The sequence below is a fragment of the Netta rufina genome, assembly GCF_964035555.1.
Source record: "Netta rufina genome assembly, chromosome: 7".
Taxonomy (NCBI): Eukaryota; Metazoa; Chordata; class Aves; order Anseriformes; family Anatidae; genus Netta; species Netta rufina.
The window spans coordinates 21,198,068-21,226,004 of NC_140130.1; the positions used below are offsets into that span (position 1 = coordinate 21,198,068).

Here is a 27,937-nt window from a genome sequence, read left to right on the forward strand (position 1 = left end):
TAATTTTAATAATATGGTTTCTTTACAATAGGTGTGATTAGCATAATATGGGAATATTGTTACTTTTGTACAGTGAGCACTGAGCGCTATTGCTAGTTAGGTGATAATGTAATGTTTCTAATACATGCACTTGTCATTTTTCTTTCTTAGTTTTGTGCCCACTAACTGGGTCACTAATGTTTTAAAAAATAATTAATTCCATTATATTATCAAGTAAAACTTGAATGCCTGGTTCTGTAAACATGTGTCATGCTCATATCATCTTCCTATTCGCGTATTGTTGAATGCTATTCAGAACATTAAGCATATTTTGAGTTCTGGTTTAGGTGGTTCAAATACTAGTAAGCCACGGAGTTGCTATTCTTCCTGTATATCTGATTGTACTTATTAAGCATAGTTCTGGGGAGAAGGCAGAATATATCACAGGGCTCTGGTTTGCACATTGCTGACTACTTGTACTCCTGAGAAGCAAATGATTTTTTTCAACAGCAGCTCCTAGGTTGGTTACTGAAATTCTACCAGGTTTTTAAAGAGTTTTACAGTACTTCGCATGACTTCCTCATCATACAGCTCACTTTTGTAATTATCAATTAAATGCCTTCTGTTAGTAATATTAAAGCATTCCAAGTGATACAAAATGTGAATACACCATCTTGGAGTGCCTTTGTCTCGCTTCAATGTAGGATGGCCAGCATTATGTTTAACTAAAATCTTTTTCTTTTTGTAGGGATCGTCTTACAAAAAATGATGTAGTAGGAACAACTTATTTAAGTCTCTCAAAAATTGCTTCATCTGGAGGAGAAGTTGAAGGTAACTGATTCAGCTATCTTCTCTTGTGGTATTAGGAATAGCAAGGGTCAGTGCTCCTAAGAAAGTCTAGTTTCCTGTAGTTTCTCAGTTCTGTGGCAACAAGATAGTCTATTTCCAGAGTTTTCAAAACAATGCACATGGAAAACACACAGTGAGACTTTTCAAAATAGTAAAACATATAAACCACATCATCATTAAATTGCAGTAACTACCTCAAAAATCAGTTTTACTTACGAAGATAATCAATCAATTAAATTTGCAAACCAGTTCTTTACCAACTTCAGAAAACCATATGATCTCTGTGTCATTAGTGAGATGCATACATTTACTAAGATTCTTAATACAACATTTACAATCCAGAGTTACTGTTTCATAATCACTACTTCATCAGGTGCTAGCGGACAAGATTTTGTTGCCACCTTATAAGATTGTCTGTGCTTTCTCTGGGAAGAGAACCTAAAAACAGGAGAATGTTCCTGAATAGTTAGTCTGCAGGAATGATCTAGAACCACCTGTGCATTTCCTTTATACTGCTTTCAGATGTTGGGGGGGAGGAGTTGGATCAGTCACTGCTTTGATCAGCAGCTTTATAGAAATTGGCACTGCCTCTCATCATATGAGTGCTGCACATAACTATTAAGTAGCCCTTGTTTTAGTAGCTTCAATGAACTAATGGAATGTCTGCAATACTATGATTGCAGAGAACTTGCTTACGTGCTTCAGTTTAGGTGACTAGATTTGTGATTCCATAAAGATTAAAAGGCAGAACTGATTAACTGCAAGAAAACAAATTTTGTTAGGCAGGATATGAAGTTCTTAATGTGTTGACCTTGTTAGACTATAGCTTTTCAATAAAACAATTCTTTACAATGTTGTAAGAAGGAGTTTTGTGCCGAGATTTTGGGAAACATTAAATTACACATTTCCTGTTATTTTTCTGTTCTAATACAATGTTGTGAACATTTTATTAATAATTTCCTGGTGATCTACTTCTATAATCCCATCTTATTTTTATAGCAGAATCTCTCATACAACTGAGCCAGCTCCGTGACAATTATTGTGTTACTTAGCCAGAAAAAAAATTGCGTTTTAATATACGTAGTGTGGCATATTAGGTGTCTATACAATATGATAAAGTACAGACTTGAACAGACTTAACATTTATTTATTTGCATACTTAGTGCTTGTAGAACACTGACAGAAAACCATTTCCACAATAAGGATCTAAATTACTGTTTTTTCTGTTGTGTTTATGAAACACATATAATACATGCATGTTGTCTGAAAACAGACTAGTTTGTCCTTGAGTTGGTAGCTATGTCAGGAGTTTAAAAACAAAAGGAGTGGCTCCAGTTCTGCAGTGACTTGAGCAAGTATTTAATTATCTTATCAGATGGAAGTGTGTTTTCAGTCAGATAACCTCAGGCTTATAATTCATCCCCCTTCAAAGTATTTGCTGTTGAAAGTACAGCTTTGTGCAAACATTGTTTTCGTGTATCCCATACACAATCAGAGGCAAAAGCAAAGGTTATAGAAAAAGGCAATGGGAAGTTAAAGCTGGGCTGTTGCGGAAAATTCAGTTGTGGAGAAATCACTTGTGCTACTCACAGGAATATGCAACTTGAACTGCTGCTGAGTGATACCTTGCTTATCAATCTAAGTAGATTCTCTATTGAAGTACTGACATTGGAATGGCCATTTCTGTGTAAAATGCCAGTTGGTAATCTTTCCAGGAGATCAGTGCTTGAAGCCTGTTCTAGCTTCTAAGGGACTGGGAAACTGAGCTAGTCTTCAGTAAATAAGGACATCCTAATGGGCTATGAAATGTAGTGGTTTTCTTATTTTATTTTTTATAATTGGAGAGGGGGACTGTACAAATCTGAAACAGGCAACAAAAGAGTTATCTCTTGGGTTGGCTATATGCTATATGCTTTTTTCATTTTTTTTTCTTGGGGATTTGTACAAAAAAAAGTAGTACCTTTGTTATTGTAATCAGGAAACAAAATTCTAGCCCACTTGAGTTTTATTTTTTCCTCAGGCCTTTAGCTGTATTTTTAAAGCAGGTGGCTTCTTGTTTTATTTATTTTTAAATGTCATTGTCTCCTGTCACGTAACATCTTCTCTTTTTATAATATAGAATTTTCATCTTCGGGAACTGGGGCTTCATCATATGAAGGTTTATATCTTGGTCTGTTACTGCTTTTTCTTTCCGTTGCCCAAACAGAAGTATTGCTTGAGAAAATATATCATCTTAAAATATATATATGTGTGTGTATATATATATATTTATTTATTTAATTGTGTGAAGGACTTCACAATTGTTATTAGAAAGTATCAAACACTGCTAACTTTATAAAACAGTTTCGGCACTGGAACTGGTTTGAAAATATTTCTGTTTGGCTGGTGCTTCAGGCTGTGTTTTAGAGTTGACTATGCAGTCTCTTCAATTTTAAAGTGCTCTAACAATGGCTTGCAATTTTTAACATAGCTGTGAGATCAAAACTATGTTTCTAGCTTCAGAGCTGTACAGAAGTAAATAACTGCATAAAATAATTAGTGCTTGCTTTGATTATGCTTAGATAGCTGCATAAGTTTGAAAAAATGAAATCTGATTCTGTTACAACCTGTGCAGAGATGGCTTGATGTAACTTTATAGGTTAAGATCCAGTTTTGAAAGATTTTGTGTTAAATATTGATGTAGTGAGAAGAAAGTTGGAGTACAGGTCAAAGGTAACAAACACATTCATTCACCCAGATACTTTGTTTATAATTTTTCTTTTGTAATAAAGTAATTTTAAATTGAAGGCCGAAGTAGTGTTTTGAAATTGCTTTCTGTAATATGTGACCATAAGCTTTCTAAATGTCAATAAATAAATAAATAAATAAAAAGGGCAAAAGAATGCAAGATAGAGAAGTGCAAATCTTTATTTCATATTTTGCAGATTTTAAATGTCTTTGTTGACAGAAAAGTATCAATATCAAGACATTACATTAATTTTTATTATTAATTTCTGTCACTTATTAGTCACTGTGGCAATCATAGAAGGCATAACCCTTTATTTTCACCTTCTTACCTCAGCTATCCTTTGCTGTGATAAATGTGTCATTCATTGTGCTGCAGATTATTCTAAGTGATTTATGTTGCAAAGTTTAGAACCTGACTCTGATATTTTTTACACCAGGATCATTTAAACAAGATGAGAGTTAGGAAACAGCAAGAAATGGATTATAGAACCTTTCCTGTTTGGTCATAACTATGCAGTCCTTTTTCTTAGTTGTGGAATAAAAATAGGATATAAAATGGAGCTTATTGTTATAGTAATTAACTGAGAATTAACTGAGTTTGCAAACTGTCAATCTTGCATGAATTCTAACTTATTTAAAAGGTAGTTTGTGCAGTGTTCTGCACTGTAGCAATTAAAGAGTCTGCGGTAGTCTGTGTTTTACCATGAAGTATAATCACAGAAAAAATATACTACATTAGAAACAGTAGGATTCATTTTGCTAAATACTAGATTTTTGTGATATGGCTTGTATCTTTATTGTAGCTGTTTAGCGAGAACAGTAATGACCTGTGCACTTAAGTGAATGCAAATTTCATGTTACTCAGTTTCATTTATTTCTATAAAAGATGTTTTTCCATTAACATAAGAGTATATTACTCTTTCATATTAATGAAGACCTGATATTCGGATTGGGGCAGAAGTTCTGTTTATTCTGTGGGGTTTTTTACTGTATGAAGTAGTATATTGTAAATACTGTACAAGGACAGAGGAAGTTAGGAAGAAATTACAGTAATTGATATAACTACTTTAAATTCATATTGCATATCCAGAAATAGTGTTCTTATTTCACTAATAACTAATACTGACTAACATCTAACATTTGTTCTGTTGGGTTTCGAAGTAATGGTGATTGCTTTTCTGGATCTGAATTATTAACAAAAATAAAATGTTGATGTTTTCCTGTTAGCAAACACTGGAGAAACGGAAGTTGGCTTTTTACCAACATTTGGGCCTTGTTACCTAAACTTTTATGGAAGTCCAAGAGAATACACTGGATTCCCAGATCCATACGATGAATTAAACTTTGGAAAGGTCGGTTTCTTTATTCATTGTTTTCAATAAAAAGATTAAATCCAATTGTTTTTAATTAACGAATTCATTCATTTTAATGCTTGTTTCACATTATGCTACCTTTGGTGTTTCTTTTTGAATAACAATTTGGATTTAAGATTAGCAAGGTAGGATGATATAATATTATGTTTTGTAATGTATTTTTTGAAGGAGCAGCAGTGGTTTTGGTAATTTTCACTATCTGCACCTCTACATGCATTTATTCTTATCTGACTTTTTTTCTTACATATATTTTTCTTGCTTCCAGTATTCATTAATCCTAACTTGTTTATTTCATTTGTTCAAATACATATTTACATACCCCTGCAGAAGCTTTGAGAACACTTAAGTGAAGCTAGAAGCATGTACAGCTAAAGAAAGATTATGTTATTTTAGGAGAAAGGTATAAAACTGGATTAAATGTCTCACTATTTTACAGGGAGAAGGAGTTGCTTACAGAGGGAGAATTCTGGTTGAGCTATCAACAGTACTTGAAAGCAAACCTGTTAATAAAAAGTTAGACATGATTCCTAATGATGACATACTGGTTGTTGAGGTAAATTCTTGTTTTACTGTCACTGTTGGTAATGGAGATGTGCCTTGTCAGGTTAGTTTTGGAGAATGGTTTGACTTAAAAATTGAAGCAGTTGAGTTGAATCTTAGAATTAAGAGGTGCTTTTTTATGGTGTGGTTACAAAAATGTCAGACCCTGGCAGCATGACATGTTGAGACGTTTTTATAATCTCAAACAGTAATTTTTTATGCGACAGATACAGACTTTTGGTGCATCTCAGAAACTAGCAAAAATATTAAAATAATTATTTCCATTGAAAAAAGTATTACCGTTTTCTGTGATAGTGGATTCTATTTTAGAAATATGTCAATACAACTTCCAAGGTTCTTGTTGTAGAAATACCAGCGCAGACGAAAGTTCTGCTTGGCTGCTGTGTTTCATTCTGCTACCATGCTGCAAGACACTGGCGAGCCTATCCAGTTTGAAGTTAGCATTGGTAACTATGGCAACAAGTTTGATACTACCTGTAAACCTTTGGCATCAACAACTCAGTACAGTCGTGCTGTTTTTGACGGTAAGTATGCTGCTGGTATGGGGATAAAGCCATGTAAAGGTCTCCTTTGAAGGTGCAGGGTGTTTATTCTCTAGCTTTGGAATGACAGTTCTTACCCCAGTAAAAATTACCGAAAATGTGTCAGAAAATAATGTTTGGTTCCTCATCAACTTTGACGAAAAGTTACATTTTGTTAATAAACACTGGAAAGCCTACTGATGGTATTAAAGGTTTTTTTGTAGAATTCAGTGAGATCTTTGACTATGTACTAGATGTGGACAAGAAAACTAGCAAGAATACAAATCACAGTATTTTACAGGTATCTAAAAGCTAGGGATTAAGATGGGAAAAATACCATCAGAACATCGGATTTAAAAAATAATAAAAACTTATTTTTTTTAACCAGGGGTCTGGCAGCCTAGAAGAATACAACCTACCCAAATCAGAAAAAAAAAATATGTTTTGCCTTTAAGTTTTGTTTTATTAAATGCAAAGAGCAGGAATTATTTTTTCTGCCTATGAAATGAAGTGATCAGTTTTACTCTGGTAAAATGATTATTTGAACAATTTATTTCAGAGAAACACATCAGTTTTCTATCAACATCAGTAAGTTACTGGATAGAGTAATGAACATATTAACAGATGATTTAATGATTTAAAAAATCCCCTGGATTTTGAAACACTTTGAGGTAAAAGCTTAACATTCAGCAGATGTTCTGTTGGCTGAAAAATGTATATCCTTCGATAAGTTTGGACTAGCACGTGCATTCATTGTGAATTATAGTGCATAAGAGCAACTTGTACAATGTACACTATGTGTCCCTGCCATGAGTTCTAACATACAGATGTTTCACACCAGGTAATTATTATTACTATTTGCCATGGGCGAACACAAAGCCAGTGGTAACACTGACTTCCTTTTGGGAGGACATAAGCCATAGATTAGACCCTGTGAATGTAATCCTAAATATGGTTGAAAGACTGGTAAGTAACTCTTTTTGCTGATATGTTTTTCTGTGTGCTTTTTTGTTTGTTTGTTTGTTTTTAAAGAAAAAAACTGAGGTATAATCAAAAGTGACATTTTAACAAATTGTGGAAATTTTTCTTCTTTAATTCCTTTTTTCCTATTCAAAATTAAACATAGAACAGTGTCACAAATGGCACTTCTAATCATAGTAGTGTATTCTGACAAGAACCAAGGCTCTCATGCTTGAATATGCAGGAAATTCCCACAGGTAGGAAGTCGTCTTAGTTAGGGACATGTTAAGTTCGTGGAACTGTAATTGATTTGGAAGTTAGGTGCAACATTATGTGGTGTTAAATAAAGTGTGAAGGAATATACAGAGTCCTCTTAAATGTGTATCAAGTTTGAACATCTTAGTCTTTTTTGATTTGGGATTTATACATACAAATAAGTGAGATCAAATAAAGTCTTAAAAATTGAGTTGACTATAGTATCATGATGGAAGATTGTAAATATAAATCCTTTCATTTTAAATTCCACAGCAATCCAACTTAACCACCTTAAAATCAGGAATGCAGGCTAAAATTTCTGAAAACCGATTAGCTGAGATGTGGTTGAAGCTGATTGATGAACTTACAGAAGATACAAGGTAAAAGTACCTTGTTCTTTTTTATCTGCTGCCTTATCATTCTAGGCCTGCTTGGAATCTTCTCTGTTGCCTTTACTAAGTCAGAAAGCAAATTCTAAGGACTATAAAACTGATTACTGCTATGAACTGACCTGAAAACTGCAATTGCAAGTCTCTGAAAGTAGTAAAGCAGCACAGATATTGCCAGTGAAGTCATCTGTCTAGTTTTATCATTCTCTATTCTTAGTCACTGACAGTCGTAAAACAGCATGTCTTGAAAGAAAAAAAAATGAGTTACTCTGCAAATGTGAAACTGTGGCTCTCTGCTGTCTTTCTGTCACCATTCCTTCTTTAGAATTCCTCATGTACGTTTTGTTTACTAAATTTCAAAGTTATTTGTGAAACTGAAGAAGGAAGAAATTTCATTATTTTCTGGTGAGCACAGAACAAAAAAAAATATAAAAGCAGTTTAGAGCTTAAGGGCCATAAAGATGATGTTTTTGAGGGATCCTTTAGTCAACATGTCTGTATGTGTAGGAGTGGTCTGAGAAGGCAATAGGAGTTGCCACTTAGGGTTTAAAAGGAGGGAGGAAGGAATTGTATGAGAAAAAGAAGGAGAAAAGGAAAGGAAAAATGAGAGAACAGTTATTATTCATTAGAGAAAATAACAGAAAACATGACATGAGAGAACTAATTTATCAAGCTGAAGAGCCAAAATAAAAATGAACATAGGAAAAAGCAAATGCAATGGAAGCCAATATACATAAGCAAATTTATTATAGAAAGCTTATGTCAAAATATAAACTAGTAACTTTATAGAATGCATGCTTTCATACAGAAAAATCAGAGAAAGAATTGACATACTTTAGGAAAGTAAAATGTGAAGGGCAAACTATTGTTGCATGAAGCCATCCGGAGAATGAAAGAACTCGAGGCCTTGTATCAGTTATAACAAGCCATCCTCTGACGTATCTGCACTGTTATTGAGGCTATTATTTTATTAAATAGCATTAGCACCCAGATATATCAATCACATCACATTAGCTTCCTATAGTGTGCAAGATACAATGCCCTCTATGGTGTTTTCAGGAAACACATGAAAGCTGTCCCAAAGGTATAATACCCTGGGTTGAATTCATGAAACACATTCTTTTGTCATGTTAAAGTTTTAAATAGAGTAGAAATTTAAATGGTGCACTGAAAACTCTTTCAAACCTGGAATGTGATGACTTTCTGGAAGTTCTGACCTGGTACATTTGAATCAAGTGTAAATACTTTAACCCAGGGCAGGCAGCATTTGCATTCAGATTAGCAGAACTAACTATACTGGTAAGTGCAACAGTCAGTAATAAGGTTTTCCGGAGTCAGAGTCGGAAATACATGGCTTGTTATTAAAACTAGGTCAAAGGAGTATCATCCTTTCTAAACTTGGCAGGGTCTCTGGATTTTTTTAATTATTTTTTACTCATCATATTAGAGACCTTTTAATGAAATCTATTGAAGGAATACAGTCATTGGTCTTTGAAAAGCTGCCTTTTCATCAAACTACCTCAAAAAAAAAAAAAAAAAAAAAAAGGAAACACAAAACACACACAAAAAGCTTTTTTTTCTGGGCCCTACTACAATGCTATAGTATTTCTTGATTCCATTAAACAGCGTACTCTGCCCTCTAGTGACTGAAAGTTCTGTGTCATGGATTTGTTTTAGAGTTTTTCCATGTTTTGTTGCCAAAGAGTTAGATAGCTCTCATAGTCATAAATACAACCTGTATTTTTATATTGAATTTCTGAGAATTTATATTTCAGTGAAAGAAAAGATCCTAATCTTGGTCTGAGGGAACTCATTGAGGTGTACGTTCTGAGACAATTTTCTGATTTGCATATACAGGGAAATGGATTTTGCTTGATTTGGTTAGCAAAAAGTACATTAAAGCATAAAGCATAAACCTCAAACTATTTTATATTCATGCTTCCTAGCACAGCATTTCTTACATTTCTTACTGTAAATGCTTTCTCAGTTGGAAATCTCTGCAGAAATAGATGCAGAGACATTTCTAATTTGGTGGTTTTCAATCAAAGAAAATAGTAGCACTCAATCTCTTGCTGCTTTATGCATGTCTACGTTTAGTGTATGGCTGAATAAAATCCACTTAGATTATTAACCACGACAATAATTTTTCTTTTTAGTAAACCATTTCCCCTCATAGAAGGCAAATCTAATATTACAGTCCTTGACACTCAGATAGAAAAACTGCGCCTGAAGTCTCTCAAACAGATTGGAGAAGCAGCAACAAGGATGAGAAATGAAGCTACTGATGTGAAAGCCACTCTGACAGAAATTGAGGATTGGTTGGATAAATTACTTCAACTGAGTGAAGAGGTTAGTACTATACAGTACTATTCAGGTAGTTTAGAAGTAGCCATCCAGCACAAACTGGTGTGATGTTCAATGCTGATCAAGCAATATCCCCCCTATTTAGAACAGAAATTTTAGATGCTGTGAAAGTAAATATGTGTGCCTCTGTTACTTGAACGTATTGTTCTAGGTTGTTATCAGACTTCACTGAGAATGTAAGTTGGGAAATAACCACTGACTTGTAGAATTAGAATAGACTCTTACCTGTACAAGGTGGCAGTATTTTGCCCTTTATTTTCCTCCAGATTTTCAAGTCACCTTGCTGGTTTGGGATCTGTAGGATATATGTAGTAATTCTGCAGCTCATAACTTCTAACATAGTTTTTTGAATTTTCAGTAATGTCTTAAGTCTTAAACATCTGCATTATTATTTTTTTTAATTATCTCTAATAATTGGCTTTAATGACATTATAGAAATATTGTGCTTTTTTCTTTGTCATTTCTGCTTTGTTTTTTTTTTTTATTTTTATTAAAACAAAAACAAAAACTTCATTTGGAAGGTAGTATACAAAGGTCTGGACAAACCTGCAAAAAAAAAAAAAGTAGTATTTGTTTGCTGCTAAAAGTCTTAAGATGATCTACCCTTAGCATGCAAGCATTACAAGCATTTAAATGTGTACCACATCAAAACAAATTTTTAGGAATTGGAATCAGTCACTGTAGTCACTGTAAATGAATTGGGTCACAGCATATTTCTAGATAAAATCTCAAAAGATGTAGGAAACAAATCTCTTAACAAGAGCACCTTGTTTTCCAGCAATCTTAATGGTATTTTCAATGATTGTTCCAGAACTATGAATTGTATTGCTTACAAAGTAAAACAGTTTCTGCCATTTATCATTAAACATTATCATAATGTTTATTAACATAAACATTATCGTGTTTAGTATTGATTCTTACATGGGAGATCTGTTTGACCATAACTAGCCTACGTTGCTGTTGTCTAAGCATTAGGTTAGTTTAACTTCCTACTAATTACCAACTTTTACTTTCTTTTCCACGCAAATAATCCACAGCCACAAAACAGTATGCCTGATGTAATCATATGGATGATCCGAGGGGAGAAAAGACTGGCGTATGCTCGTGTTCCTGCACACCAAGTGCTGTATTCCACCACAAGCCCTGAATCATCTGGTAAATATTGTGGAAAGACCCAAACAATCTTCTTAAAGGTACTTCCTCCTCCCCCCCCCCCCCAAAAAATCATTTTGTAACTTTAACTCCCTAAACTGCAATGTTGTGCATGGAACATGCGAGCAAATTCCAAACAATGAGGTATCAAAATTCTGAGCAGATAAAAGCCAAATGCATACAAATGCATACAGTTTCTTCAACAAATCACAGAAATTGTAATGTAAACTTTGTAATAAGCCAGAATTAGAACAGTCATTAGCCCCTGTGATGCTTTTTTGGAGAAGCTCAGAATTTTGATAGGGCTTTTAAAGTGCTGTTGGAGTTGGTGGGTGTGGGTTGGATGTGAATTGAGACTTTCAGAGGGAAGAATTAGTGTAAGTCAGATAAGTTCCATAAACCTTTTCAAAGTTTTGTATGTTTTTCTGCATGTACTGTAGAGCATGTCTACACTCAGAAGTTCCTTGTTACATCTCTGCATTAAATCTTGTTCTTGAATAGGAGTGCCTTTCTCCAGTTAATTGATACTATTTCTAAGTGGTATGAGCTTGAGCAGAAAAAAGGTGATCTGACTGTGGAACAATAGCATTTAGAGTTTGCTAATGTACTATTAGTTACACTGCAGATAAATCCATATTTTAATGACCTTATGTAGGCCCCTTAATCACGTGTGATATGATGCACTGCTTCTAAGTTTAGTGAACCATTCTGTCTACCTGCTGCATTTCTAGACTCTCCTGACAAGAAACACTAAAATTTAAAGTTGTCATCCCCATTAAAAACTCATTACTGGATGAAACTTGGGAGTGGATATACGGGAGCAGGGATGATACTAATGGCTACTGTGTTTGGTTTTCACATGTCCGAGGAAGGTACCGTTTAAAGAACGTCTTCTTCGTGAACTATTTTATTAGCTCCTTGTGAGGAAATGCTGTACAGGAAGAGATCAGTCAATCATGTATTATTACTCATATTTCTGTGTTATTGTACATATTTTACTGAAAGCTACAATTACCTGCATAACATAACAAAGAATAACCTTGTGTGGTGTGTGTGCCAGTACCCACAGGACAAGACGAAAGATGTCAAAATGCCTGTGGAGTTGCGAATTAACGTTTGGCTTGGGCTGAGTGCAGTTGAAAAGAAGTTCAATAGCTTTGCAGAGGGAACGTTCAGTGTTTTTGCAGAAATGGTATGTCCATCATTGCTTTCTTACATTAAACTTGGATATGAACTTCTGGAATCCAGTGAAATTGTAGCTCTTCTGAAATTGTTTTGCATGCTTGGCAGAAAGGGAGAGTAGGGTTTATTATCCTGAAAAAAAGCGCTGAAACAAGTAGACCACATCAAAGACAATTAATGATCAAGTTCATTGTGCCTACCAGGTGAACTTAAGCAGAACAGATTCTGAACAGGGTAATCAGGTGAAAGTCTGGGTAACTGGTGGTTTCTAAATGCTTATTTTAGATTGGTATCAGTGTACTTAAGATTGAGATCTAGAACATAATGTTTTGGCATGAGAATAACTTTCTGGATTAATTACTTCAATTCTCTACAAATGATACACGGATATAAGTGGTTTTCTTTAATAATGGCTCTTTTGTAGGAGCAAGAAAATTACCAGAAGTTGACTGTTACATGAAAAACTGGTCAAATGCATTAGATTTTGCTGACAAAAGACTGTATCATAACAAGTCAATGGTAAAAGCTAACAAAAATATTTGAAGTAGTCCCACATATAATACATATTTTCTATGATAATAAGCTGTAAGCATCTATTCTCTGCCTCATTGCCTAATGGCACATGTAATCTTGTATCAGCTGATGAAACAAGGCATTTTTACAGGGGCTTGTGCCACCATTACAACTATACTTAAAATACTTAGTAGTTCTATAGTAAGTAATTTACAATAGCCAATGGATTTTCAAAGCCATTATTTGTTAAATGTAGGGGTTTAAGAGGCTGTGTAATACCTCTTTTTTTTTTCCTCTTAATACAGCAATCCAAAATTTTTGTAGTGATAAAAGCAGAAAACTCAAGGCCATCAAAAATTTGGAATAAAAATTAGCAGAAAGGGAAATATACTATATAAACTGTGCTGACATTCGAATTGTTTCCCCAGTAACTTCTATAGTAAGACTGACCATTATTTTCAGTTTGGCATGTTACAAAAGAAGCGGGTATAAATAGGAGGAGGTTTGAGATGTAAAAGAATTAGAGGATTGTATATTTAGGGAATGGAAGAAACTTTTGTTTGAATAATGTAAAAGAATTTTACTTAACAAGCCTTTAGTTTGGGGGAAGTTTGACTGTAGTTGTAGAGATGCATTAAATTGAAAAGATGGTGTAGTTTAGCAAGGGAATTGTTTGTAAGACAACATAGGAGAAAATGAAAGGAAGAAATTAGTGAAGGTAGTGCAGGGAAACGTGGGAAGGAAATACTTCATTTCAGAGAAAGAAAATACATAGTAGAATGTTTCAATTGTAACAGTTACATAAATCTTTTTCTTTCTTTCTAAAATCTCTTTGTTGTTCCTAAAGTACTGTTTTATTTTTTATTCTCAAACAGTATGAAAATCAGGCTCTTCTTTTTGGAAAGTGGGGTACCTCAGGACTTGTTGGTCGCCACAAGTTTTCTGATGTCACAGGAAAAATCAAATTGAAAAGAGAATATTTTCTACCCCCAAAGGGCTGGGACTGGGAAGGAGAATGGATGGTTGATCCTGAAAGAAGGTCAGATTCTTTTAATTTTATACAAGCAGGAATAAAGGAGTTGACCTCAGAGTGTAGAGGAAAACACCCCCTCTCTGTTTTCTTCACTGGGAAGGTTTTAAGATGAGCTTTGTAGGACAGTAAAAGCCAGCCAATAGTCAAAGTTATTAAATAACTCTAAAGATACTATTATGTTCTTTAAAAAGTAAATCATATGACAAAAAGAATACATTTTAAAAGTATTCACGTGATACTAGGCATATTGCTTTTATATTCCTAGTGTCTCAGGGCCCCGTCTTTAAAATAATTGATAATATTTTTCTTTGCCTAGAGAGCTATTGTGAGGATCACTTGTGTGAGGTTCTCATGTCCTGCTGAGAAGGTATCAGATAAGATCCTTAGACAGATTGATCTTCCATAGATGGAAACTTAACTCAGACATCTGGTATAAATCTGAGGCCCATGTATCAACACTGCTATAGTATTTGCATGGTTGTCCACGTACAATAGATGATTTTATTGTGTGTTTATTTCACTAAATGTTGCTTATTAAACAACAATTTGCAAGTGATTTCTCAGAGTGACTTAAGGCAGGGGTTACTTTCAGAGCCCAAGGCTGTGAGGGATCCAGCCGAAGACTCTTCCTCTCCTGGCAGATCTCATTCATAAGCTCTCTGTCCTCCCCAGCTACAGCAGATTCAGTCTTGCTCAGTCAGAAGTTTTCAATGCCTAAATTGTGCCCGTTTAGCTGTTTGCACTGCCACACTTTAAAGTGGACTGGGTAAACAAGCTGTCTAAAAACCAAAATCCAGCCTCCAAAAAGATGCTTTTTTTTCTTAAAATGAAAGGTTCAATCCATTTTTAATTCTTGTTCTGATGGTAAGGAATACACAGGATAGTTGATATAGAACACTCTGCAGGAAAATATGTGCTATTTGATCCATTTTAAAATCATGTGGGTTTTTGTAGGTATGGATGGATTTATTTTCATGTTATTTCAATGAATAGTCCAAGATAAATAAAAGCAATAGCTCATTTTCTCAAATACTTGGAAGGAAACTACTGTTAAAATGCTCAAGTATGTTTATGCTTCATACCTGTTTTTATTGGGCAATAATCTGCATGGCCTTGCTTGAACAGCAGATGGCATTTCAGAATGTATTTTAGTGTTTTCTGAATCCCAGTTAATCACAAGTGGAAAAAAAGACTTCTGTGTAAATTAATGTTCTCTCATTTATTTTACTTGCAAGTTAGAAAAGTATTAGCCAATGGATTACTCACCTTGTCAATAGTAGAAAGAGGATAAAATTAATAATAGTGCCAAATTTTAGTGTGTACTTACATAAAAATTAGAAATGCATGTAGCTGTCATGCAGTCTGTTTTTCCCTGCATTTAAATGTATGATATATTTACTTTTTCCAAGAAGTGTTCAAAGCAGATCCTGAATACTATAGCAGTTAAAACGCTCCTGCTAGTTGCTCATGAGTAGCATTCCTCCTATCGCTATATAAACAGACTTTAGCAAAGATGGGCAATCCAGAATTCCAGAATATACATTGTTTGTATATATTGTAGCTTGCTTAAATATTTTTGGTGTAATATTGTATTTACTTTGAGCTTGCAGTTTGTTGACTGAAGCTGATGCTGGTCATACTGAGTTTACCGACGAAGTGTATGAAAATGAGAGTCGCTATCCTGGAGGGGAATGGAAAGCAGCCGAAGAGAGTTACACAGATGTGGTGAGATTTATAAATTAATACTTTTCACTGAAAAAGAAGGTTTAAGAGAAGGAGTTCTATGATTTGCTACACAGTGTATTTCATCTATTAAAGCACAGAACTGTTGTGTTTCCTCTATATAAAAGAATGGAGAAAAGGCTCCACCGCCACGTGAGTTCACATGTCCTCTTGGATGGATGTGGGAAGATGATGCTTGGAAATCAGATTTAAATCGAGCCGTGGATGAGCATGGTAAGATTTACTGTTCATGTTCTATGTAATAAATGTATTTGTAAGTGTCTACTAGAGAGCATATCGTATACTCTAAGAAGCTGTATGCTGGTTTTGACTGCAGAAGCAGCTGAGAGTTTTGAATCAAAAGCTTTGAAAAATTAAGTAAAAAGACTAATGTGAACAATGGTCTACTAACATGAGAGGTTCCACATAGGAAAGCTGGATGTATCAGCAATGTACTTGGAAATAGAACCTATCCCCGTTTGAAAGAAGTTTCATGGTTTTGCTATGACTTCTATATGCTTGTTACTTACACTAAATTAAAACTGTTACCAGCTTAGAAACTTGCAATGTAAACAACCTCATAAGACCATAACTTGGATCCTACAACAGGAAAAAGCAATCTATCCTTCACAGCAAACTATTTAGAGGATTTTATTTATTGAAGAGTACTTATGGAACTGGAACCTCTGATAGGGTTCTGCAGCAACATTTTAGTAAGAGATCAATCTCAGTAAAAATCAGAGTTCTAGATACCTGGCAATTGAATTCTAACATGCAGAGCCAAAATAAAGTAACAGTTTCACCAATTCTTACATATTAATGATCAGAGTTCAAATTGTTGTTTATTTAAATGCCAAGCTGCTGGAGTTGCAAGAGTACATAAAATTCCATCTGTTGGAGAAGATCATTCTCTAGCTATTGGGCATTAAAGGTTTCATTATTATAGAAGCACAGAATGGCTTAGGTTGGAAGGGACCTTAAAGACCATCCAGTTCCACCTCCCCCTGGGACACCAGGCTGCCCAAAGCCCCATCCAGTCTGGCCTTGAATGCTGCTGGGCATGGGGCACCCATGACATCTCTGGGCAGCCTGTTCCAGTACCTCACCAGTCTCATTGTGAAGATTATCTTCCTAATGTCTCATATAACCTTACCCTCTTTTTTTCAGGGACTGTAATAACAGGACAAGGCTTTAAACTAAGAGTCCCTCCCCCATGTTTCCTGTGGTCCCCCTTTAAGTACTGGAAGGCTGCTATAACATCACCCTTGAGCCTTCTCTTATCTAGGCTAAACAATCCCAACTCTCTCAGAATGTCTTCACAGGACGTATCGAATAGCTCTTTGTGACTAAATCTTCACCCTCTGCAGTTAAACTACTACTCATGCTTTTCTTATTTGCATCTTGAATGTGTTTCTAGAAATATACTAACTATACAGTTCTGTTTTTTTTAGGATGGGAATATGGAATTACTATTCCTCCAGACTCTAAACCAAAGTCATGGGTTGCTGCAGAGAAAATGTATCATACACACCGACGACGAAGACTGGTGCGGAAGCGTAAGAGGGATCCAGCTCAAGCAGTAACAACAGGAAGGGTAAGCTGAAGAGAGATGCAATCACAGATCGTATTTCTTGCACATTGCAATAGTGTCTTCTAGAGCAATTCCCCCTCCCCTTTTTTTATGATATTTATACGATAGTGTAGATAACAGGGATTTACATCTCCCAGGGGGTGCCATCATATGAAGATCAAGAAGGATGGGAATATGCTTCCTTGATTGGCTGGAAATTTCACTGGAAACAACGCAGTTCTGACACTTTCCGTCGAAGACGATGGAGACGAAAAATGGCTCCCTCAGAAACACATGGTGCAGCAGCTATCTTTAAACTCGAAGGTGCTTTGGTAAGGAACACAATATCAATGAAGTCTTTAAAAGGTCAATCTGTTAATTTTCAGTAATTAAGCAATTAAATATCAATAACAATTTAATCAGCTATTTTAGTCCCTGAATCATAGATTGATATATAACTGGAGAACTAATGTAGTTTATATTGTTTAAATTGTTTGAAGTCTGAAGTGGAGCACTGAAATAACTACTGAGGCTTTTGAATAACACATTTATTACTTGATTCTTCAAATGATTTTTATTATTTTATTATGTGAGACTTCGGTCAAAAGGCAAAATGACTAGATGATCCTTGTGTAAATAAAGTGACAAGATGGCTCAAGCTTTCCCTGCACATAATTTAAGTGTATTTGCATGTACAAATGACCAAGCAGAAGAAAAAAATAGCAAAGTATAGGACAAGTCAGAATGTTGTGAGTCAAATTTCATCAAAATATAAGTATTCCTCAAGTTTACAGGTTAACATAGCTTTATAGGTAAGCTCTATTTACCAAGATACAAATTGAAGTGAATAATAGTAAGGCACAGCGTTAGAAGAGAAGGCTCATTTGTTTTTTTCTGAGCTAATGATTTGAGTATAGTATTAATGCAAGTTTGCTTTTTTTTTTTTTTTTTTCTCAGCATGTTTCTCTTTTTTTCACAAAATGTCAACCCATGTTTCAGTGATAGTATTTTCTTTCTCCACTTACTTTGGTGCCACAGAGTTTAAAAATGCCCATTTCTCTTTTGACTACAAATAGCCACAGTCCAAGTGGCTATCCTATTGCTAGGGTAGCCTTAGAGAACTTCCCTGCAACAGGGCAGCATAGAAAGACCTACAACCTCTCCTGCAGTAAGAGCTGAGAAGTAGCTAGTTTATCTCCGGCAATAAGACATTCTGGCAAGGAAGATGAACTGACTGGATCTATTTTCTGCTCAGCTTCAATGGCAACAAGAAATTGCCTTTGCATGAGTAAATATCTTTTATAGTACATTTACTCAGGAAGGTAAATTTCTCCTAATCCTGGATAAAAGACTGAAACGTGTATATTCTCACATAGTCTTCATACTTTATACTTCATACTTTATGAAGTGCTTTCTGCATTTGTAAGCATGCAGTGACTTTTTTTTTCTTTACATAATTTTAGGGAGCAGACACTAGTACTGATGATGGCGAAGGGAAGAGTTCAGACAAAACCAAAGAGTCAGCTATGAAAGTGTTTGGTGCCAATACGCCACTTGTTTCTTGCTACTTTGACAGTAAGTTCTTAATTCCTTTCTTATAAATCAGGTCTGTTTCTCATCGATCTCAGAGTTGTGATTCCTTGTGTTTTACATCAAGCTTTATGCACCTCCTGCAATAATTACCATCCAATTCTTGATCAGGCTCTTATTAGCCTACTAACAAAACATACAGTTGGTCATTTCAATATGCGAGTCTTCAGTTCATATTATTATATAAATGATTATATATTTTATATTATATTATATATTATATACAGTTCATGTTCTAATATAAAAAATGGAATAAGATAATGTTATATGGATCAAGTAATCTCAGTTTGTTCAGTGTCACTCAGACATTTGTAAAACCGTTATGGGGCAGGAATTCTAAAGCTAAATATTGCAACAGCTTAATTTTAAACTCTATTAAAAGACGCAATTTTAGCAATAGGATCCTTCCCTACCAATGCAGGGAGCTAAGCCAGCAAAGACAATATATGTACAGTTAATTTTCTGCTGGTGTAGCTCACTTAACCAGCTAACTCCAAGGTCAGACCAATGCCTGACCCAGAGTAAGCAGAAAGACCATGTAGACAAACATCTTGCTGTTTCTTTCAAGTAATGATCACAATAGGAGGAAAATAGCCTCTCTTCCTGCCAGAGTTCAGAGGTTTCAGCTCACTGTGGATAGAGTGGGTCATTTTTTTCCAAAGGTCTGAAAGGGTTGGAGATGACATCCTCTGAGAAAATCTGTAGTAACATAGCCATGTGTTGTCCTGGGTCAGGGCCTCCCTCATGTCCTCATTTTGAGCTATTCCGCTGTGCCTGCAACAATTTTATTTATTTATTTATTCTTAGTCTTTTAGTCAGAAAGGGATGCAATTAGAATAATTTTCTAGATCTAATAGCAAAAAGTGTGAAACCCTAGGTCCTTGCAAGTGCTGTAGTGAATACTTAATTTAAGTACAGGAATACCCGGTTCTTATTGTTGTTTGGAGGAGCTAGATTATCACTGTTTCAAACAAGAATTTTTGAGTAGAAAGAGTTTTAGATGATTATTCACTAAAAAAGCCTAAATAGTGTGTGGTTGTTTTTTTTTTTCATTTCTGCTCTAAGTTGTTATGTTTAAACAAATGTTCACAGGTGCTAGCGCATTGGTACTAATACACTTATCACTAGCAAAGAAAAGCAGAAATGTTACAAGTGTTTGTGCTTTAGTTAAGAAAATGTTTAAAGTGTTTGTATACCTTAAAATAGCTTCATTTCAGAGAAGATGCCTGTGTAATGCATGTGAACTTTTTTTTTTTATGCAGGAGTATATATTTACCACCTTCGCTGTTATGTCTACCAGGCAAGAAATCTCATGGCTTTAGACAAAGACAGTTTTTCAGGTATGCAAAAATCCCACTAGTGGTGCAAAAACACACGTTTGCAATGACCTATTAATTTGATTTATATACAGAGTATCTTACATCTGTAAGTTCTGTGCATAGTTCCCAATTACTGAAACTATGCCAGGAAAGACGACTCAGCTTCGTTATGTTCACTTCAGATCTAGTTTGTACTACCCCAGATGCTGCCAAGAAAATAAGTGGTCTGAATCTGCAGCACCTACTGCTGTCAATGGAATTCTCAGTCAGGGAATGGGAATTCATTGAGGTCTGAATTGCCCACGACCAATCCTTTCCCCATGCTCTAGCTTCTCCTTCTAACTAAAGCATACATGCTGCTTCTAAACTGTCCTGCAGAAAGCTTGTATAAAAGCAAGGATGAAGAAAGCTGTGTGGCTGTTATGTCAGCAACTTCCTGTCAGTGTCCAGTATTTTATATTAATTAATTACTGAGATTAATGTTTAGAATACAAAGAACAATACAAAGAGAAGATGATAAATGCTTCTAATTTATGTATGTAGAATTCAAGATGCGTACCTTAGATTCAGCCCACAGATAAACCAAGACAGCTGTGTTTTATTTTCCTCTAAAACTAGTTTGAAGAGTTAGCCAAATTCTGTAACATTCTGGTCAGGTACCTAGCCAGAAGCTGTTGAAAATAATCTGAAGATAATCTTTTAATTATCCTCAAGTCCTTAGTAATTGAAATCTGTACAGGAACTGTTAAGATACTTTCTGCAGAGCTCCTGATGATTTAAAGGCTTGTCAAACAGTGGACCAAGACCACTTTAATCATTCATCTGTTTCATAGGAAGGGGTTGATATAAATAAGCATGTTTGAAATCAAAGTCTGATCTCAGCAATAGAGCCTGGGAGAATGTGATTTGGCATTAACCAGTCAGAACTGAAACAATCTCCTTGTATTATTTATGGGTCAATACAGTTGTATATCAATGGATACAACAAGATAAGCTTCTACAGACCATATTTAAGAGGAGCTTCATATAGTTAACGTTTCATTTTAGTTTTCAAGTTCACTTTGTAATTTGCAAGGTATTTTAATGACTTTCATTTATTACTCCATTAATAATGACTTGTATAAAGGAAGCTATTTAGTAATCAAGTAGAATTTGCTCTACTAAATGTGAATGATGTATACAGTGGGTTTTTTTATATAGAATAGCTTATAAAACTGGTAATAACAGAAGAGAAGAAAAATAAGGTACTGTATTAGATAATTGTGCTTGTGTGGCTTACACCTTCATAAGGTTTTGGTTGTTTGTAACTATGTACTTCCAATCTCTGTATAATATTTCAGATCCGTATGCTCATGTTTCTTTCCTCCATCAAAGCAAAACAACTGAGATCATTCATTCAACTCTAAATCCTACATGGGACCAAACTCTCATATTTAATGAAATTGAGATCTATGGTGACCCACAGACAGTAGCTGAGAATCCACCTCATGTTGTTATTGAACTGTTTGACAGTGACCAAGTGGTATGTGAAAGCTTTTTATGTTTATTGTATTTATTATTATTGTTGTTCCTATCATATTTGACAGTAACAACTATAATTACTATTTTTTGATTGCAGGGTAAAGATGAGTTCCTTGGAAGAAGTGTTTGTTCTCCCCTGGTGAAGTTGATCCCAGAAGAGGACGTCACACCAAAACTGCTCTGGTATCCTGTAATAAATAATGGCAAAGTTAGCGGAGACATTCTTTTTGCTGCAGAACTTATTTTGAGGGACAAGGTATGTATTATTATATTATGTATGTATATATATAGTATATAATGTATATTATAACTCACTTTTATAGCGAGTTATAATATGAAGAATTGTCTTAATACTGGCAAGATATTTCATTTAAGGAAGGAGAGAGAAAATAGTACTTATGTACTTATGTCTTAACAGGGTGGCACCAACCTTCCAATTCTTCCATCGCAAAGAGCACCAAAGCTTTACATGGTACCTCAGGGAATCAGACCAGTAGTTCAACTCACTGCTGTTGAGGTACTGTTTAATTTTAAAGTAACTGAATGCAAGCGCAGTCATTTCTCATCTTCATCTTCCAGATAGCAATTTTGTCTGTTTGCAGCGACAGGAGAAAAAAATCATAACGCGAACTATGTGTGGGATTTTTTTCTATAAGTATTTTTGAGTTTGATTTTTTTCCATTAGCTGTCCTAGTAAAACAACCTTGAAATATTTTGCCAGTCACCCTTTATTAGTGAAGAAAACTTCATTTCTTCTTTCCTACTTTTTGAGCATCTTTTTGAGTATCATTCTAAGCATATTGATCTCTCTCTTTCTCTTGCTTATATTGAATTTTATTTTACAGATTCTGGCCTGGGGGCTGCGGAACATGAAAAACTACCAACTGGCACCTGTTATGTCTCCTAGTCTCATTGTGGAATGTGGGGGTGAAATGGTGGAATCTGTGGTGATCAAAAATCTCAAAAAGACACCAAATTTTCCATCGTCTGTTCTCTTCATGAAAGTTGTACGTTGCTAAAAACTATATACCAGCTATCTATAGCAAAAACAGTTACACCATACTTTTAAAGGTGAAGGATTTGTTTATGTAAGCACAAACAGAAAAACTTGTGTCCTTTTTCGACTTAATATAAGCAAGGCACTGAGTGTGACTGACAAAGATAGTGTAAATATGTCTGTACATATATTGAAAAATTATATGGTCTGATATGCTCCAGTACAGTGTATAGATGTATTTATTTGAGAAAACACCAATTTACCTATAGGTGTGTGGCTACTTTCCTGCTGCTAGGATGGGAACTGTGTAAGATTCAATACTAAAATTTACAGTAACTAGAAGTATTCTTATTTACTGACTTTTACTGAATCATAATATGAGGTTAGAAGTTTAATTTACCATACGCCCATAGAACATAATAGTTTAATATTAAATAAATGTAGCATCAGCTCTAATGTAGGAGAAAAATCTTTTTTGTTCATTTTCCTTCTGTCTGCAGTATAAACAAAATCTAACCTTTCACTTTTAGCTTTTGCCAAAAGAGGAGTTGTACAGCCCATCTCTTGTTATTAAAGTAATAGACCACAGACCATTTGGACGGAAACCGATTGTGGGACAGTGTACTATTGATTTACTGGAAAGTTTTCGCTGTGACCCCTACACTACTAAAGAAGACATTGCACCACAAATGAAAGGTAAATACATGGAATGTAAAGTTATGCTTCTTATGAGCAAGAATAATCAACCTTTGGTGTTAACTGTTCAGAACAGCATACAGAGTCATCTCATGTTGAGTATTTACTTGAAGATAGTATGATCTGAAAGAAAAAAAATACATATAACTTAGTAAGTAGTGCAGTATACCTCTGAGGGGGTATAAGAGTGCAAAGGGGAGTCCACTGTCAGAATGAGCATACTGGATCCTGACATTCTGCTTTAGAATGAACTTAACTACTTGGAGATTACCACTGCACTGATTACCAACATAACAATTCCAGCAAGAATGCTCTGGTGTTAACTGTTCAGAACAGCATACAGAGTCATCTCATGTTGAGTATTTACTTGAAGATAGTATGATCTGAAAGAAAAAAAATACATATAACTTAGTAAGTAGTGCAGTATACCTCTGAGGGGGTATAAGAGTGCAAAGGGGAGTCCACTGTCAGAATGAGCATACTGGATCCTGACATTCTGCTTTAGAATGAACTTAACTACTTGGAGATTACCACTGCACTGATTACCACTGCACTGATTACCAACATAACAATTCCAGCAAGAATGCTCTGAATGTGAAGCTGAGATATTCCACTGTATTTTTTCCAAAATCTACTTTTTGTAATTCTATATATTTGAGAAATGTTTGTTGATACTGCACAGAAAAATACTGCATATCTATTTTTAGCAGAATATTGCAATTAATTGCTTTCTTTAGAGGACCAAGCATGTAGGCAATTATTTTTTTTACATCTTATGTAACTGGATTTCAAATTCTATGGAAATTAAATTCAGTAATTTACTCAGTAATTAAATTCAGTAATTTATTCTTTTCCTACGTTGTGTTGCCTTAATAAAATCTTTGGCTTACAGTTAGTCTACTCTCTGCTGCACCGTGCCAGGATACGGTAATTGAAATGGAAGATGCACAACCACTGCTAGCAGCCCAGGTAATGCTTGAAATTTGATGCTTGATTTTCTTCAAATCTGTGATTTCTGAGAAACTGTCTAGAAAACAAAATGATCAGAAATGAAGCAAACTTTCTTTGTGATAGGAAAGCATTAATTAATTATTTTGACCTCTTTTTTCATGTAGTAAACATCAAGCTATAGCTTTTTGTGCAAGATAAAGTTCACCGAGTAGCTTAGGAATGAATTCATACAATGGCTACGGAAAGCATAAAATAGAACGTTACCCACTTGTCCACTGGTGATGCAGTCTAATCTCTCAGTCTGATCCCACACAGACTGAACAGCTTTAAATAGAGCAGGCAGTAGGTTTATGCTTAAGTGGGTACAGAATCAAAGCCATGTTACCCCAAACCTAAAGCTGTCATGGCTTTGCCTTTCTTACAGTCATCCACAACTATTTTCTTATAGTCATCCACAACTTTTAACACTGAAACATTTTTTCCTGTGCTAACACCTCTTTTCTTTCCTGTTCTGTTGTGCCTTGTGAATCTCTCTACACTACTACTCTGATTCTTTCAGGACCACCACAGTACAGTCTTACTTTACAGGTAAAAAAAATAATTCCACCTGCAGAATTTTGCTGTTGAATTGAAACCTGAGTGAAGGCAAATTCCAGACAATATATTTTTAAGGATTTTTTTTCAGTAATTTTAGGACTGTACAATGTTAGGTGTTTTCGTAAATTTCTGATAGCTTGATAAAGGAAGCTTTAAGATTATACGCCGTAACATATTAATTTTGTAGGCTCTTAATCCACAACTTTGATTTTTCAAAAAGACAGACTTTTTAATTTACAGAGGTCCCAAAGTAAACACTACTGAATTTAACTTTCAAACTCACTGCTATTGTAACATTACTGATTGCAGTGTTCTTCCTTTACTTCTTCCTTGCTATTTTAATGTCATGATATTAAGACTATAATTAAACTCTGATAGAACATTTTCTTATATTTACTTTCCTCATACATGGAAAGTATAATGGATATTTATTTTATAGCAAAAAAGACTTCTCTAATTTTCGTCTGAATTAGGCCCTCTGTTCTAATATGAAAACTTTATAGATAGTACAGATGATTATTTTCTTTAGAAATTTTAAGAAAAAAGATTTAAATTAAAAAAAAATTGAACCCAGTGGCAATACTGCTATGAATTTTAATACCTGATTTAATCTATGATAGGGAAATTTTTTAATGCTACTCTAAGGTGAAACAATTTCTTTTAGAGTTTGACATCACCTGACCCAAATACAGTATAATACTAGACACAGTGATAACATGCATGTGAGAGAAGGAAACAATATTTGAAACAATTTAGGTTGAAATAAATAAGGAAGGAATAAGTGATATGCAGACCATACCCTAAGGACAATACAAAAATCCAAAATTACATCAATTGCATTCCAATTTCCAGTGTTTAAGCAGTATGTCAACAGCACTCAGCAAAATGACTTCTCCAACCACAGTGCATGTATGTATGTACAGAGCTAATGCATGGACCAGAATGGGGGCAGATGGGGAAAGAATGATAACAGGATGTAGTCTTGAGGCTGAGCTTCTCTTAGCAATCATTCCATAGAGAGATTTTGGAGGAAATGATGCTTATAAATCTAGCAGGATTAGTTACAAATTAAGGTACCCTTCTTTGGAAAGTCATAAATATCAAAATATGTATGTATGTTAGTTATGAACTACTAAAACGTGGATTTTTTTGTATTGCCTTATTTGGAATCTATCTACTAAAATCACCAAAATTAACAGGAATAATTGAGCCACACTATTTAAACTTTGTTCAAAAGTCAGCTTTGTGGAGAATAAAATAAATCTACAGTAAATAAAATTCTAACTCTAACTATGGTAGGGATCCACTACATCTTTTTTTTTTTTCCTCCATAAACTTAAGATGTTCAAAAAGCTAACAGTACCTCAAAAATTGCACATAAAACAATCCATAGTGAAGTCAATGGATAGATTTTAAAAACGACAGTAATTGGTATATAGTTATTGCCATGTGAATATTTCACTCCAAAATCTCAAATTTATCATCATGGCTTTCAACCCCCATTCTATGAGCACATCCTGCTTACCAGTTTTAGGAGCAATAGTATCCAAATAGAGAAGACTCATTATTTGTTGGGGGAATTTTTAAAGATGGCCTGAAGGTTCATAACCTCTTCTTCCCAGAGCTGCCAAGTGCATTATTTGAAGAGACATTTGAAGGTGTATTAAGGGGAAAAAAAAAAGGGGGGGGGGGAGTAACAAAAGTAACAAAACCAAAAAATGTCTAATTCCAACTCCTTAAGTATTATGCTCTAATGAATGACTCACAGATCGACACAATTATATTTTGTGAAAAGGCTCTAATTGGGAGTTCATACAATTATTGTACGGTTATGCTATCTACCTTTCAAGGTATCAACATTACAAAACACCATTTAAGCTAAGTCAAATTTAAATACGGTAAAGAATTTAATTCCTGAATTTTGCAAATCAGTAATGGTACAACTTCTAAGAATAAATCACTGTAATTGCCTGTAGAAAAACAAGTGTCATGTTAACCTGAAAAAAAAAATGTATTTCCATTTTGAAGTTAGACAAGATTACTAAATGTAGCAGGCTTGAATATTCCTGCAAGATAATTATTTTCAGAATAAAAATGGAAGTAATTGAATATGATACATCAGAACAATGTCATGACCTATTGATATATTGGGCATGTACTCATAAAATGTTTTGCATATTCTGCTTGGCTTTGCATAAAAAAATTATGGATTATGCCTTTAAATTAAAATACAATGGACAAAATGCAAACACTAGCACAAATTATACTAGCTTATTAGAGCTTACAAATGGGATGTGTGATTCTTGCTCTAAATGGAGTATCTGATCATAATTGCAGTATCTGTGATTTAACAGGTGAAGCATTTTGGATTGAGCAGATTATTGCATTTACACAGATAAATCTGTAGCACATGTACTGATTGTTGTTGTACTTTATAATTCACATTTTTTTCAGACTCTTGAAACTCTATAGGCTGTAAACAACTAAAAAATGATAATACAAAGGGAAAATGTTCTTGTTTTAGTGTATTGTTCTATAAAGAAGTAGATACTCAAAAGGTACAAAAATCAATTTTATGTATGTGAACTTTGGAAAAGAATAAATTCAGTTTTGTAAGTGCTCTGATTTCTGATAAAAATGTATGTATGTATATATGCATATATATGGAGCACATATACATATATCTGCTCCACATTATATATATAATTTTAACATCCAGGCCATAATGACAGCAGAAAAAAAAAATTATACCGTGTCTACATATCCCTAAAAACTTATAAATTATTGACATTAGCTACTTTAAATGCAAAATTATATACAAAAAAGCAAAGCTTTTAGAGTTCATTTAATTTATTAAATTCTACAAAACATCTCCTTATCATTATTCTTTTGTTCTTTTTTTTTTATATATAAATTGATCCTCATGAGCAGCTAACAGAAAAGGTAATGTATAATATATTTAAAAATCTACAAAATGCTTTCTTGTAAATAAGAACTTCAACTGAAAATCAGTACATCAATATCACTTCCTAAATTTTAATCATTAGGATGAGAACGGTAATCTTTGACTGTATTTGACATTAAATATACCATCAACTTGTAAAATGCTAAATTTA

General features: G+C 34.4%; 1 protein-coding gene across 1 annotated transcript in view; it reads left to right on the plus strand.

Moving 5' to 3' along the window:
* The window catches only part of MYOF (myoferlin), a gene marked incomplete at its 5' end in the record, with an annotated part of 70,336 nt that overhangs the window by 31,463 nt on the left and 10,936 nt on the right, over window positions 1-27,937 (plus strand). The window contains 25 exons of the mRNA XM_084290195.1: window positions 728-810; window positions 2,948-2,986; window positions 4,783-4,907; window positions 5,365-5,481; window positions 5,836-6,013; window positions 6,852-6,976; window positions 7,499-7,605; window positions 9,771-9,963; window positions 11,016-11,171; window positions 12,191-12,322; window positions 13,701-13,864; window positions 15,469-15,583; window positions 15,709-15,814; window positions 17,032-17,174; window positions 17,309-17,482; window positions 18,614-18,725; window positions 20,003-20,080; window positions 21,400-21,581; window positions 21,678-21,836; window positions 21,999-22,097; window positions 22,426-22,587; window positions 23,108-23,273; window positions 24,166-24,242; window positions 25,674-25,730; window positions 27,753-27,764. Coding sequence (XP_084146321.1) covers window positions 728-810; window positions 2,948-2,986; window positions 4,783-4,907; window positions 5,365-5,481; window positions 5,836-6,013; window positions 6,852-6,976; window positions 7,499-7,605; window positions 9,771-9,963; window positions 11,016-11,171; window positions 12,191-12,322; window positions 13,701-13,864; window positions 15,469-15,583; window positions 15,709-15,814; window positions 17,032-17,174; window positions 17,309-17,482; window positions 18,614-18,725; window positions 20,003-20,080; window positions 21,400-21,581; window positions 21,678-21,836; window positions 21,999-22,097; window positions 22,426-22,587; window positions 23,108-23,273; window positions 24,166-24,242; window positions 25,674-25,730; window positions 27,753-27,764 — 3,061 coding nt within the window. The remainder of the gene's footprint in view (window positions 1-727; window positions 811-2,947; window positions 2,987-4,782; window positions 4,908-5,364; window positions 5,482-5,835; window positions 6,014-6,851; window positions 6,977-7,498; window positions 7,606-9,770; window positions 9,964-11,015; window positions 11,172-12,190; window positions 12,323-13,700; window positions 13,865-15,468; window positions 15,584-15,708; window positions 15,815-17,031; window positions 17,175-17,308; window positions 17,483-18,613; window positions 18,726-20,002; window positions 20,081-21,399; window positions 21,582-21,677; window positions 21,837-21,998; window positions 22,098-22,425; window positions 22,588-23,107; window positions 23,274-24,165; window positions 24,243-25,673; window positions 25,731-27,752; window positions 27,765-27,937) is intronic.